At 43.9% G+C, this 13,607-nt stretch overlaps 1 protein-coding gene across 3 annotated transcripts in view; it reads right to left on the reverse strand.

The window, feature by feature from the left end:
• The window catches only part of Akap6 (A-kinase anchoring protein 6), a 387,996-nt gene that overhangs the window by 292,055 nt on the left and 82,334 nt on the right, over positions 1-13,607 (reverse strand). For all 3 annotated transcript variants that reach the window (XM_013347205.2, XM_013347218.2, XM_013347211.2), the window contains exon 2: positions 11,683-12,043. In XM_013347205.2, the coding sequence (XP_013202659.1) occupies positions 11,683-12,009 (327 nt within the window). In that variant the 5' untranslated portion in view covers positions 12,010-12,043. The remainder of the gene's footprint in view (positions 1-11,682; positions 12,044-13,607) is intronic.

Consider the following 13,607-nt stretch of genomic DNA (forward strand, 5'->3'; position numbering starts at 1 on the left):
GAAGTGTCAAAGTTGGGGAAGAGGGGATAGGAAGGTGAAAAGGGGATGAATATACTCAAAATACATCCTATGAAATGCTCAAATGATTAATAAAAATATTGTTTACAAAACTACCTGCTTTTTAGTTCTAGCTCTTTCCTGCTGTGTGACTTTAGGCAAGTCAATAAGCCACTCTGTGCCTCAAGTCTTTTTCCAGAGAGTGAGGTATTACTATAAAGGTTTAAAAACTAATAATTTATTGAAAAGCACTTTGAGGCAAATGAAGCATATGTGGTCAATAGCTGATCAGTGTCCTTATTCGCACAGCAAAAACTTGAGGAGCCCTAAGAGGAAGTGGCAGCAGCTGGAAAACACATGGGTTAGCATCGTCTCACGGTGCCCTGGTCTACAGAGAATAGGAAGAAGTGAATAATAAGGCGGTAGACTGGTTTAGGGCGGTGTTGGAGTCCAAAACCTTCTTCCTTTCCAACATCAGGGTCTCAGCTCTTGAGATGCACTGATAAGGACTTGCAAAAAGATTGAACTCAGCACAGACTTTGAGTTACAGTAACCGGGGTACATCCGTGTGGGAGAGACTTACCTGCCACGTATAAAGCCCCGGATCTGGAGCCCAGGACTGCGATAAAGCTATAAAAACCCAAAACACAAACAACAAGAAACTTGAGACTGTTGCCTAAGATGAAACGGAATTAAAATAGCAATACTACATTATTTTAAAAATGTCAAATTTTGCTCTGAGTTCATAGCACCAAAATTCCATTTCCTCTGGCCAGCGTCTAGCCCCTACATTTCTGTGAATGATCATGCTAATTTAATACTGCTTATGAATATATGTGATTATTCTCTGAAGTGCGACTTAGAAGTCATGGTTTCCCTGGTATGCCAATGTCATCTGTGGGAAGAGGAGACAGGGCCATGAGAAGATGAGGGTGTGAGAACTCACTCATTCAAAGGACAAGAAAAGGATTTGCAGTTTTATACAAAGAAATAGCAGTGTTTACATGACTCTAAAAGCTTCAAGAGTGGTGTGAGAAGATTAGAACACGGTGTAGGAAAAAGCTAATGAAGATTCACACAATCAAGACATCACACTGGTCCTAAGTCACAGGTGGGGAGGACTGTGAGCAGAGAGGACAGAGCCAGGGAGGGCCTGCTGATGGAGCTGCAGCTTCAGCGGTGTGACTACTGGCTCAGAGTGAGGAATGTCTCTCTGTATACGCTGTGAATGTTTTAGTACTGGTTCATAAAGAAGCTGATTTGGCCAGTAGCCAGTCAAAATAGAGCCAGGCAGAAAATCCAAGCAAAGACAAAGGAAAAAGGAAGGTAGAATCTGGGAGACGCCAGCAGCCACCAAAAGAGTAAGATGCCAGAGCATTACCGGGAAGCCGCAGAGTGCGTGGCAATATACAGATTATTAGAAACGGGTTAATTTATATGTAGAGTTAGCCAGTAAGAAAGCTTGAGCCATTGGCCAAAGAGTTTGTAATTAATATTAAACCTCAGAGTGGTTATTCGGGAACTGGCAGAAGAGAAAGGAACCCCCAGTTACAATACAATCCATTCTGTAATGTCTAGTTGCTGTCATCATATAAAGAAAAAAATATGAACATCTTTAAAATGCCTGTTTGAAATAGGATTCTTTTGGGCAATTTTTGACTATTCTATAAAAATGTTAATAAAATGTCACATCAAATAAAGGAATTTTGGTCTGATGAAGGATAAATATACCGCCATTAAAGCAGAAACCATAAAACCCTATTATATAAACACACAGTAAGTGCACAAATTTATACATTTTTGTGCTCCAAGCTTTCATAAATTTCTCCTACAAACCTGCAACATATTCACAGGCTTGCATTTTAAAAGATGTATTGAATTTTAGAAAAACCACATTAAATAAGCTATAAAATATTTATTTTTATTTATGGTCTTGTGAAAGGTAAAAATATATAGCTGCCCTAGCACTGTAAGAAAAGCTAAGTCCAAGGCTTTTGAAAACCTCAGAAAACAAGACAAAACAGATGCCTACCAGCTTTGAGAAGAAAATTAACCACTTTTTCCAAACATTTAAAAAATCTACAATGTAATTTTATGAAAATGGAATAATCAAGACTATTTAGTGAAGCTCTAGACTCTTCATATTTTTATACCTAACGGGAAGAGATGCTCATAGATTACCAGAAAGCAGAGAGGAGAAAAAGGGGAAGGAAATGCATAGCACACAAAGAATAATGTCTTCTGCACTCATCTGAGCAGAGAGTAAATGTATTTTGACTCATCTACTGTACTGTAAAAGACCACAATGCAATGGATTTACATCTTCAGGGATCAACTATCAGAATTCACATATGGGTAGAGGATGCAGGAAATCTGGGAAGCCACAAGGATGTTTAACAAGCTGTTCTTTCCATGACAATGAAAGAGCTGTGTATGTGTGGATACAAACCCTACAGTGGTCTTCAGGAAACACAGCAAAGGAACCCTTCAATGTCCTGCCATATTTTTCTATCTTCTGAAGAAGGCTGTTCTTTAATGATTAAAAAAATAATAATTTACCTCTAAATATTCCCAACTAAAACAGCAAACAGAACTTTGATGGCCAGGACTTCTCCTCCAAGTCACACTCCTAAAATGCAAAGTGCACAGGAGACTTTGTCTAGAACAAAGAAATAAACCTTAACACTCGAATTTCCAGGAATGGGAACTAACTCCAGCTCAGGAACGTTCTCTCAGCCATCACAAGTGCGAGCATATTGATTTGTTTCCAGTCGAGAAAATAACCAGAGTAAACTGGTTAGCACTGGTTGATTTCTTTCATCCCATTTCAAAGCCCTGCCCTGTATCAAGGGAGGGACACAGCTGCAAAGAGGAAAATAGGTCCTTCCCTTCAGAGAGAGCAGGGAGCGCTCTGTTCATGACCGAGCTACAGCAGACAACCCAAGAGATTACGGGGAAAACCCATAGAAGGACTCACCAGCTGGGCCTGCAAGATGGGTTCGCGAGTGGGCACTTCAAGCTGCCATCTAGAGGCTGCGTAGCATGAGGAACCTGATGCTTCCACAGGGAGAGAGGATGCTCTAAGGCATGGATTTCTGATGGGGCCTGACTTGTCAATGGTTACTGCAAGAGAAAAGTGGAAGGAGCCCCAGGCCAGCGGGGTCCAGATGCTGAAGACACTGCAGAGGCCATGCCTGTGCATCTCTACTTTATGTGGGAAGGAAGTTGGAAGGTGAGGAAGGTAGGTCTCTAGTTAAAATGTTTCTTTTTAAATGACACTGTACTCTTGGGTGTTTGGGGAGGAGGAAGAGGAGACACATACAGAAAGAAAACTGTGTTTGCTATTGTTGTTTGAAGAACTGGACACAGTTGCAAGCTGTCTTTTGATCCAGTCACTAACGCCTGGCTCTCATCATCTCAGAGAAGGAGGCCTTCAGCAGGTGCAGCATTCCAAAGGGTTGTACCGAGTGCATTGACACTATTATTGATGGTCGCTGCATGGGCTTTGACAGAAAGTCAGTTTCTGAATCAAAAGGGGAAATGTAAGAAGCATCGGCTTTCTCCTTGTGAACTAAGACTCCAGTGGACACAGGTCCATTTCCTCTTCCTCAGAAAGAGAACATACCACTTTTCATGTTGTAGTTTACATGTTCCTTTTGCACTAAATGATGCATTTGACAAACATGACTTATTCAAATAATGATGAGCCTTACCCCAAAATGCTCGCTGATAACAGCCATGAACAGATGGGGGCTTTCAAATCTGTTCCTCCTCCTCCCATCCACATGTACACAAAGAGAAATCACTCAGCCCTATCAAGAAGAGACAGATGAGGGTGACAAAAGCCAGTTGCCTCCAATTCCCTGCTCACCCCAGGTTGTCAACGGTGTGACAGGCTTTGTGTGTGATGGGGTCTTTTAGTTCTTTCTCTCCTCTCAACACCAAGTCCAGCCATTGTCTCTTTCAGCAGCCTTGTGACCAGCTCACACCCCGCTCCTGTCCTGGTCACCTTGTATGCACCTATACACTCACACTAAGACAGAGGGCTTTTTAAAAATTTTACACCACATTTGACCTTTATAGATATTTGTATGACTGCTCTATCAAGCCCCACTGTCCCCTGGGACACTTTAGTCTCCACGGCCTTCCAAAGGCGATGCCATAGAGCCCAAGCTCCATGATACGTCATCCATTTTAGAGGGCAGAAAACTGCCCCTCTGTGCTTTGGGGGCAAAGTGCTCTTCATTCGGACCACTTCCCTGGAACAAAGCGGCTCCAGCAGGCTGTGTGGGTGGCAGACAACACAGCTTCACAGCTTCAAAAGGAGCCATTCATATGTAACCGCATGGCCACAGGAGGTGAGCTGCCTCCTGTCTGGTCCCATGGATGATTTCCACTTCAATAAACAAGAGAGAACAAGCTTTCTTCTTTTCTCTTTAAGAAATTAAGAAAATAATATATAGTTGTATATTCTGACGAAAATGTCTACTGTCTGTGTGTGTATGCCCTTCTTCACTCTCGTCTCTCCTGACTTTGTGAGATGTCCTGGTTAAGGTTATTGCCACTGCAATGAAACACTGTGACCAAAAGCAAGTTGGGGACGAAAGAGTTTTTTGCCTTACGTTTTCACATTACAGTCCATCACTGAAGGAAGTCAGGACAGGAATCCAAAAGGGCAGGAAACTGGAGGCAGGAGCTGATGCAGAGGCCATGGAGGGGTGCTGCTCACTGGCTTGCTCTACATGGCTTGCTCAGCCTGCTTTCTCATAGAACCCAGGACCACCAGCCCAGGGATGGTACCACCCACTATAGGAAGGATCCCGTCAATCACTAATTAAGAAAAAGCCTTACAGCTAGATCTTATGGAGGCATTTTCTTAAGTGAGGTTCCTTCCTTTCAGATGACTCTAGATTGTATCAAACTGACTGACATAAAACCAGCCAGCACAAGTGACCCCTGTCAATTTGACACACAAACATATCACTGTTAAGGTTATAACCATTCACTCTTTCCCTCACTGGTTATTGCCCACGCTACTCTGTCCCAGGGCTGGGAATCCTCCAAGCCGTTACCCACCACATCTTTCCTCACTGTCATACTGAAATATCTCATAGCCCTATGATGGAGCCCCTCACCCCTAGATTTCCACCACCTTCAGATCATGCACATCTGTACAAACTCCAGCTGTGCAGCGGATATAGAAGCCTTTTCCCAGCAACCGCCAGACCCCATGTGAGCTAGTGGGTGTCTGGATTAACTCCCAGATGCCACAGGCATCACAGACAGTCTTGTAAACATCTTGTAAACAGAGATTGTATCCAGGGTTCTGACTTTGAAAACCAAAGAAGCAGACGCAAATCATGAGTGGTGGTGGTTTAGAGGAGAATTTAAAAGTCGGGAATTGATTCCAGTTAAGTTGCTTCCAGAGTTCTGTTTACTTAGACACACATCGCTTATTCCAGCTAGTCCAAGCCTTGCCTCATCCCTGCTACGGGGTCTTTGGGAATATAAATAGCATCGTTCCTGAGAAGGGGCCTACTTGGCCTGTTTAGTACTTAGATGTGTGCGTGCAGCCGCTCAGCATGGTTTACAGTATTTGGTCCGCTTTTCTAGAGCCCCAGAATTTCCAAACCTGGGGTGGGTGGGGCAAGTTTCTAAAGCTGGTTCAGCTGCTTCTCAGACTTTTTACTAGGGATAATTTGCAAAGTAGAAAGTGAAATATGCCAGTTGTGTGTTCAGTTTTAAAAATAATGGAGAAAGGATTAAGTATAAGTCAGTTTTCCTTAAGGTTAGTTATTTTTTTGTTTTTTTTTTTTATTTTGTTTTGTTTATTCAACTTGCAGTAACTGTCATACCCCTGTGGAAACTTTGTAATAAAGATTAGCTCAATCTGGAGCTTATAGTCAAATGTCCCCTAAGGATTTGGAAATAAGGGAGGTGAGAGTGGAGTGATGGTTTGAATAAGAACGGCCCGCATATGGACATAGATTTGAAAGCTTGGTCAATAGGAAATGACCGCTGCTTGAGAGGGATTGGGTGTGGCCTTGTTGGAGGAAGTGTATCTTTGGGGGTGGAGTTTGGGGTTTGGGGTTTGGGATTCAAGCCAGACCCAGCCCCCCCCCCTCTCTCTCTCTCTCTCTCTCTCTCTCGTGTGTGTGTGTGTGTGTGTGTGTGTATGTGTGTATGTGTGTGTGTGTGTGTGTGTTCCTGCTGCCTGCAGAGGTGGATATAGAACTCTCACTTGCTTCTCCAGCACCAGTTTGCCTTGCCATGATGACAATGGATTAAATCTCTAAACTAAGCCAGCCCCAATGAAGTGTTTTCCTTTATAAGAGTTGCCTTGGTCATGGTCTCTTCACAGCAGTAGGACACTGACTAAGACAAGTGGTGTCCGAGAGAGAAACTTTAAGACAAGCACAATGACCACAGACAAAATCACCTTTAGAGAATGAGAGTCAGGCTGAGGATGTTCTGATACCACAGGGGCAGGGGAAGGGGGACGGGCAGGAGGAGGGGGAGGGGAGGAGGAAGGAAGTGAGGGTGAGAGCAAAAGATTTGAGCATCTATTTTGTGTGTACATATGTGTTCATATGTGTGCGCACATCCCTGTGCTGGAGTCCAACCTTGGGTGTTGTCCCTCTGTAGCCTCCCACCTTATCGTGGAGGCAAGGTCTCTAACAAGGCCCTGGAGCTCAGAGATGAGCCTAGGCTGACTGATAATTTTTAAAACGTCTACATTAATATAATGGCAGAGAAGACCATGTTAAAATGACTTAAAACCAACACTGTCAAGGCAGTGCAAGGTTCATAGACAATGAGATGTTTGTATGTGTATTCCCTTCATCAAGCACAGAATAGGCCTTGCCTCCTTGTCCCCAACCTCTGCCCCACCTTCTCCCAGTGAATGGATGTCAGAGCTTGGCTGTGCCTCTGGCTAACAGCTTGATGAGGATCCAGAGTCAGCACTCAACAAGGGGGAAAGAATCTTTAGGCAAAAGGAACAAGGAAAACTATGAGGCAAGAACTAGGTTGATGTTTCTCTGGGGCTTTTGGTGTATCTGGAGCTTAAAGATGGTGTGGGAGGTCCTTCTGTCTGTGTGTTGCTTTTATTGGTTAATGGATAAAGAACGGCTTTGAGCCTACAGCAGGGAAGAACAGAACTAGGTGGGAAAAAGCTAGGCTGTATGCTGGGAGGAAGAAGGGCGGAGTCAAGGGACACCATAGAGCTGCCGCCAGAGTCAGACATGTCAAAACTTTAGCTGGTAAGCCACAACCATGTGGCGATATGCAGATTACTAGAAATGAGATAAATTAAGATGTAAGAGTTAGCCAATAAGAAGCTAGAGTTAATGGGCCAAGCAGTGATTTAAATAATATGGTTTTCTATGTGATTATTTTGGATCTAAGCTAGGCAGGCAGCCAGGAACCAACAAGAGACCTCCTCCAACATAAAGATAAGGGTCAAATAGGGAGCATCATGCCAGAGACTCAGGTAGTAATGAGTCAAAGGAAGAGATTTGAAGCAAGAGAAGGGCATATCCTGATGGACATCTTTTTAGAAAGTAGCTGCCCAGTGGGAAATAAGCTGCAAGGGTGGTGAAGTTAAGAGGAAGCCAGATTAGTTAAGAGGCTGTCAGTACCGAGGCAAGCAAGGGTGTGCCATGGTGTGCTGGCTGCAGAAATGGTTGCAGTGACTGAACTAAGGGCTCATCTGGGGAATGGGTTCCCTGTTGATAGAGAGAAGTGTATGGGTAGAAAGTCTTGCTTTTGCTTGGCAAAAAAAAAAAATGGTCCCTTACCATTACTGGGACAATTAAGGGAGGATTAAGAGTGATTGAGTGGACATCTGCAACTTGAGATGCCTGCTAAGACACAAGCAGAGAAGCTGGGTAAGGAGCTGGGGTTTGTAGCATTAGGAGCGCATTGGAACAGATACACAAGTACTGTGGAATAATCCTTCTGTATGCTGTGCCAATCACACTGTGATTGGATTAGTAAAGAAGCTGACTGGCCAATATCTGGACAGGATAAAGTTAGGTGGGAGAACCAGACTAAGGACACTGGGAAGAAGGACAGAGTCAGAGGTGTTGCCAGCAAGACAGAAAGAGGAAACAGGCGGGGGGAGGGGGGTGCAATATAAAAGAGAGGTAATGTCATGTGGCAAAATGTAGGTTAATATAAATGGGTTAATTTAAGTTGTAAGAGCTAGTTAGTAATAAGGCTGAACTATTGGCTAAGCATTTATAATTAATATTGTGTCTCTGTGTCAGTTATTTGGGACCTGGCAAGTGGAAAAATAAAAGCCTGCCTACAAACAACATTGGAATTTCTCTGCACCCAGGTGGTCTTTAAGGTCATAGGTCATCCTCAGGCCACGAGGATGGCTTTTCACTGCAAACTAATAAATTGAGTAACGAACCAAAGCAGTGAATGTGGAGCTGGGACAACTTACCCAAGCTGGATCTGTCCCTCTGCTTTGCCACAGTCTCATCTGGGAGCTGCTTTACAAGTTTGTCCTCATCAATTTCTACTAAGACACAGTGCTAAGATGCCTTTGTTATTTTGAATTAGTGCGTAATGCAGAAAGATGACATATTTTAAAATTTAAATGCATCAAAATTTCACTGGAAAAAGAAACATATAATCAAGGGGGAAATGGTCTAAGCATATTGAGATTTAAAAGTAAGCCCTCTGTACAGATGGCAGTGGAGACCACACACTGACTAGAGCTTGCTGACATTGGGTTCAATGGGGAAGGGCTCCATTGTCACACAAACTTGAAAACACTACAGACAATTTAGTTAAGTGACTTCATGAAACAAGTACCCAGAAAAATGCTAACAAAACTCCTAGAATAAAATGAAGGTTGACAATTCCAGCTCATTGCTGAACAGCCATTGGCTGATATCGTATGACAATTCCAGCTCATCGCTGAACAGCCATTGGCTGAGATCATATGACAATTCTAGCTCATCACTAAACAGTCATTGGCTGGTATCATAAGACAATTCCAGCTCATTGCTGAACAGCCATTGGCTGGTATCATAAGACAATTCCAGCTCATCGCTGAACAGCCATTGGCTGAGATCATATGACAATTCTAGCTCATCACTACAGAGTCATTGGCTGGTATCATAAGACAATTCCAGCTTATGGCTGAAGAGTCATTGGCTGGTATCATATGCCCACTGTGCTGACCTTACATCTCCTGCAGTTCTTTTCTCAGCAGAGAAGATAAAGCACACCCTGGGATAGAGCAGAGACAGAAAAGAAAAGGCTTCTGATGAAAGTGTCATGGTAGCTACATGAGAAAAGCAGATGTCCCTAGGGATGATTCTTCAAATGCAATATACAACTATACAGTCATGGCACAAAAATATGCATTCCTGAGGTAAAATATGAGCTTCCATGTGTATATTATTGGTCTAATTAAATGAAGTTGATAACAAATTAGCATTTTAAGACCATTTAAACATTAATAGTGCTTTTAACTGTCTTCTAAAGCTATGTCCATCCCCTCCCATTCGCTGCTAGCATTTACCAACTTCCAGGATTTAAGAGGTAACAGCTGACTTTCCTTACAAACTCAATCCTGCATTAACTTACAGAAGCCACACACTGGCTCAGCACTGGAGGGAGCAAAGTAAAGGAGTGTCCCAACTTCTAGTTTACTCTGACTCCAAGGTGGCCAGGGACTATTCTTCTGTCTAAACTACCCCAGGGACTCAGTCACAGTACTCCCTATTGCCACAGGAGGATGCTAGCAGGGACTAGCATCTCACTGAGGTGTCTTCCAGTCATGCCCCTGCCATCTTGGTGATGTCTTCCCAAGAAACTGTGGAAAGCAGGAGAAAGACCCCAGGCCTGTGCCACCAGTGGGGAGCAGCTACCAACGCCATTATGATTCTCTCACTTAGACTCATTCACTCTCTCACATGGTCCCCTCTGTCTTTCCCCCTCCTCCCTCCTGCCTTCTTGCCTGTCTTTCTCCTTCCCGACCTGTCTTAACACTGATGAAACAATCTGGTGTCTGGTCAGGTTTTGTAAGTTTGACATAATCTAGAGCTAAGTGAATGAATGTGAGATCCAGCCGAGACAACCTCAATAGAGTCTCAGTAGCTTACTCTGAGGCAATACCTGGTTCCCATAAAGACCACAAACTGAAACTACCCAGGCACCACCCAGAAACAGACCAAAAGAAATTCCTAATGTTCCAACCATTGTAGATAGGATCACCTGCCAGCACACACCCATCGCTTTACACCAGGACACCCCTAGACAAATGTCAGCCAATCAACACCCTACACCCTGCTAATATAACTTTTCTGGGTTTTGCCTTTAAATAATGCCCTCTAGTAGGGCAGGGTACCTCCTCTTGTTGCACCAGTAGCTTTGAAAGGTCCCTGCCGGCTTGTATTGTACACACAAAAGAACCTTGCTTTTGCATTTCAGTGAGCCTGGTGGTTTTTTTGAGGTCCCCTCAGACTGGACACAGCATGAAGAGAGCATCACAATTGAGAAAATGCCTTCATAAGATCCGGCTATCGGCAAACCTGCAGGGCATTCTCTTAATTACTGGTGAGCACCAGCCTATTGTGGGTGGTAGCGTCTCTGGGCTGGTGGTCCTGGGTTCTATAAGAAAGCAGGCTGAACAGGTCATGAGGAGCAAGCCAGAGAGCAGCACTCCTCTGGGGCATCTCGCTCAGCTCCTGCCTCCAGGTTCTTGCCTTGAGTTCTTGACCTGACCCTTTCCTCCCCATGGTGCCCTCGGTCCCAGTGCTTTATCACAACAGTAGGAATCCAGCTGGGGCTTCTGTCACAGGATCTGGGGCACCAATCTGAAAAGGCTAAGCCAGATTCACTCTAAACACTGAGAAATGTGCTCTCTCTTAACCGCACACCTATGGTTCGTCTATGGTGGTTAGACCTGTAAATCATTTCAGCATGCAGAGCTAAGAAAGTGTTTATGTCACGTAAGATGAGCCAGCTTAGGTAAAAGAATCTTCCTCAGAACCCCATCTAACGTGAAGTTTATATAAGGCCCATATGCAGGGTAGAAGTCGCAGACTATATTTTTGGAGCCCTGGTTTAATTGCACTCTCTCTAGCACCTTCAATTCTCTGTGCTGTGACACTTTCCCAAGGTCTCCAGAAGCCACAGACATTTCCCAAATGTCTGACATTAGATGGGTTACTATAAAAAGCTCCTTTATACGTGATCAGTGTCTTTGGATGGAAGATCACTCAACAAGGAGAACATTGTTCTTCCCACTGGGGTAGGAACCACTGCTGGCTTCAAAGACAGCATCGGCTTTGGACAAAGGTACCAATCACATGACCTGCTCCCCATCCCAGCTTGATGCTCTACCATGAGAGCCTTCGTGACGCCTGTCATCATCTTTTATATGATCCTTTCATTTCCCACAACTGATTTCTGTGAAGTTGAACAAAAACGCCCCATCCTTCCCTTGTATCTCTGTTCTATCCTCGAAGGCCGGCTTTGCTCTAGATAACTGGCATATGTAGTGAAATTAGAAGAGAAATAATCTGAGTTTACCATCAAGAATGACGGTTTCAAATCTGTTACTCTATTTTCCTTGTTGACTCTTCCTCATTGGCAGTCACAGAACTAAGTCTTAAGATACCCGGGGCCTTTTTCAGTCTCTTTCCAGAGAACCTGCCTTACCTTGAGCTGAACTAGATGCACGTCCACATGCTTGCTGTCTGCATCCTGCTGGACCGAGTAGGTGAGGTCACGGACCCTCTCTGAGGTCATCCGGAGCCAGGTCTCAATCTCAGGCAAGTGTAGGACGATCTTCCAGTCAGCTGCTGTGTGCAGCGGGGGTGGCTTTCCATACTGCGGCTCAGCATCTATGTCCTTCATGGCCTCTTCTCCATCTTCTCTCTGTTCCACCGTAGGGGTCATGTTGATGGCCATGGGCGAGGCATCAGTCGCCATGGGATCCGGGTCCTGTGACCTCAGTGGGGAAAGCGTCACGCTCATGGTTAACATGGAGAAATCTAAGCCTTACTTCTTTCCAAAACAGCTGAAAGGCAAAAGGAAATAAGAAAGCAAAGTCAGACTAGATTGCCAAATAAAGCAACGATACTTCACAGAAGAAACAGGGTTTCTAAATAAAGCTAGATTGCTAAATTAAGAAACCATTGCTCATAACAAAAACAGAAAGAGATGTTTGATTTTCTACGTTATAGCCCCAAGACCCAGCATGTAACACAAAACCACAGTGGTAGCATCTCCCCAAATACCCATTTCCCCTCATTCCTTAGTAACAAAATGCTGAGATTCAGCTGTGAATATTGCTGCCCAGAATTTAAGAATCACAGTCCCCATTTCCTTTGTAGCTAACTGTGGCTCTCCCTGTAGCCAAGTTCTGGCCAATGAGCAAGTGGAATAGGTGTGTAGAAATTCTGAGAGCTGTTTCGAGGGACTGCCTGGATTAGAAGATGCCACCCTCCTGCCCCTCGGCTTTCCCCTGTTGTTCTAGGGAATGCAATGGCCTCCATGGCTGCATTTCGAGCTCCAAGTCAGGCCAGGAGATGCTCTGGGGTGCTCCTCGGAAAGGACATGAAGCACAGGGTCCAGTGGGTACCAAGGAGCTACTCTCCCAGCATTGTTGACAGGTGCGAGAAAAATATTGCACTTTTGTGGAAACAATGATTAATAGGGGCTTTCCTAATGCATACATCCAAACATCATTTTCACTAAAGCCAACATATTCAATACATGAATAACCAGAGGAGGGTATTCTAATTACAAAACACACTGTGCTGGTCTCAGTGTTCATTTTGAAGATTTGGTAGGTAGGTAGGTAAGTAAATAGTACATACATAGATATATAGATGATAAATACATAGATGTAGCAATTCCAAAATGTTAGTTTCTTGAAAAATAGATTATACTCCAATAGGTCTAAGTCTACTTAATGGTGACTAACTAATGTTAAACCCATGCTACATTAATACGTGGTTATGTTGAAAATTTCAGAGGCTTTTGGAATTTTAGGCATAAACTGTTCTGACATCTCCTAGGAAAGGGTTACCAGAGAGGCGAGAATAATAGCTGAGCATCGTGTTGAACTAAGTTCGCTTTTGAGAATGAAGATTAGTTACTATCAATGATCCCGCTATAAATTCACCTGCCTCCTGGCAGTGGTCCAGCATCAAGACCCTATGGCCTATGGTTTATAACAAGTGGATGTTATTTCAGTTTCAAGAGCAGCGTCTACCCAAGGCTAATGGAGTTTTTGGATTTTACAAGGTTGACAGTTTGAGGTTTGTTTGTTTGTTTGTTTGTTTTAAACACATCCAAGTTATACTTTTATTGTTGTAAAGCAGCTGATCAAAAGTTCAGGAATGTAATGTGATTCATGTTGGAAAGTAGCTCACGTTTCTTCAGATTCTTAATATCTGCGCCTTGCCTGGCTTTGCTTCCTATTGCTACAATAGGGGCTATGACCCAAGCACCTCAGTCAAGGAAGGGCAGGAAAGATCTACTTTACCTCCTAGGTCGTCTGTCCTGAAAGGAAGTCAGGACAGGAACTCAACTCAACACTGATGCAGGGGCCATGGAGGCATGCTGCCTATTGGCCT

Source organism: Microtus ochrogaster, chromosome 1 (genome assembly GCF_000317375.1).
Source record: "Microtus ochrogaster isolate Prairie Vole_2 chromosome 1, MicOch1.0, whole genome shotgun sequence".
Lineage (NCBI taxonomy): Eukaryota > Metazoa > Chordata > Mammalia > Rodentia > Cricetidae > Microtus > Microtus ochrogaster.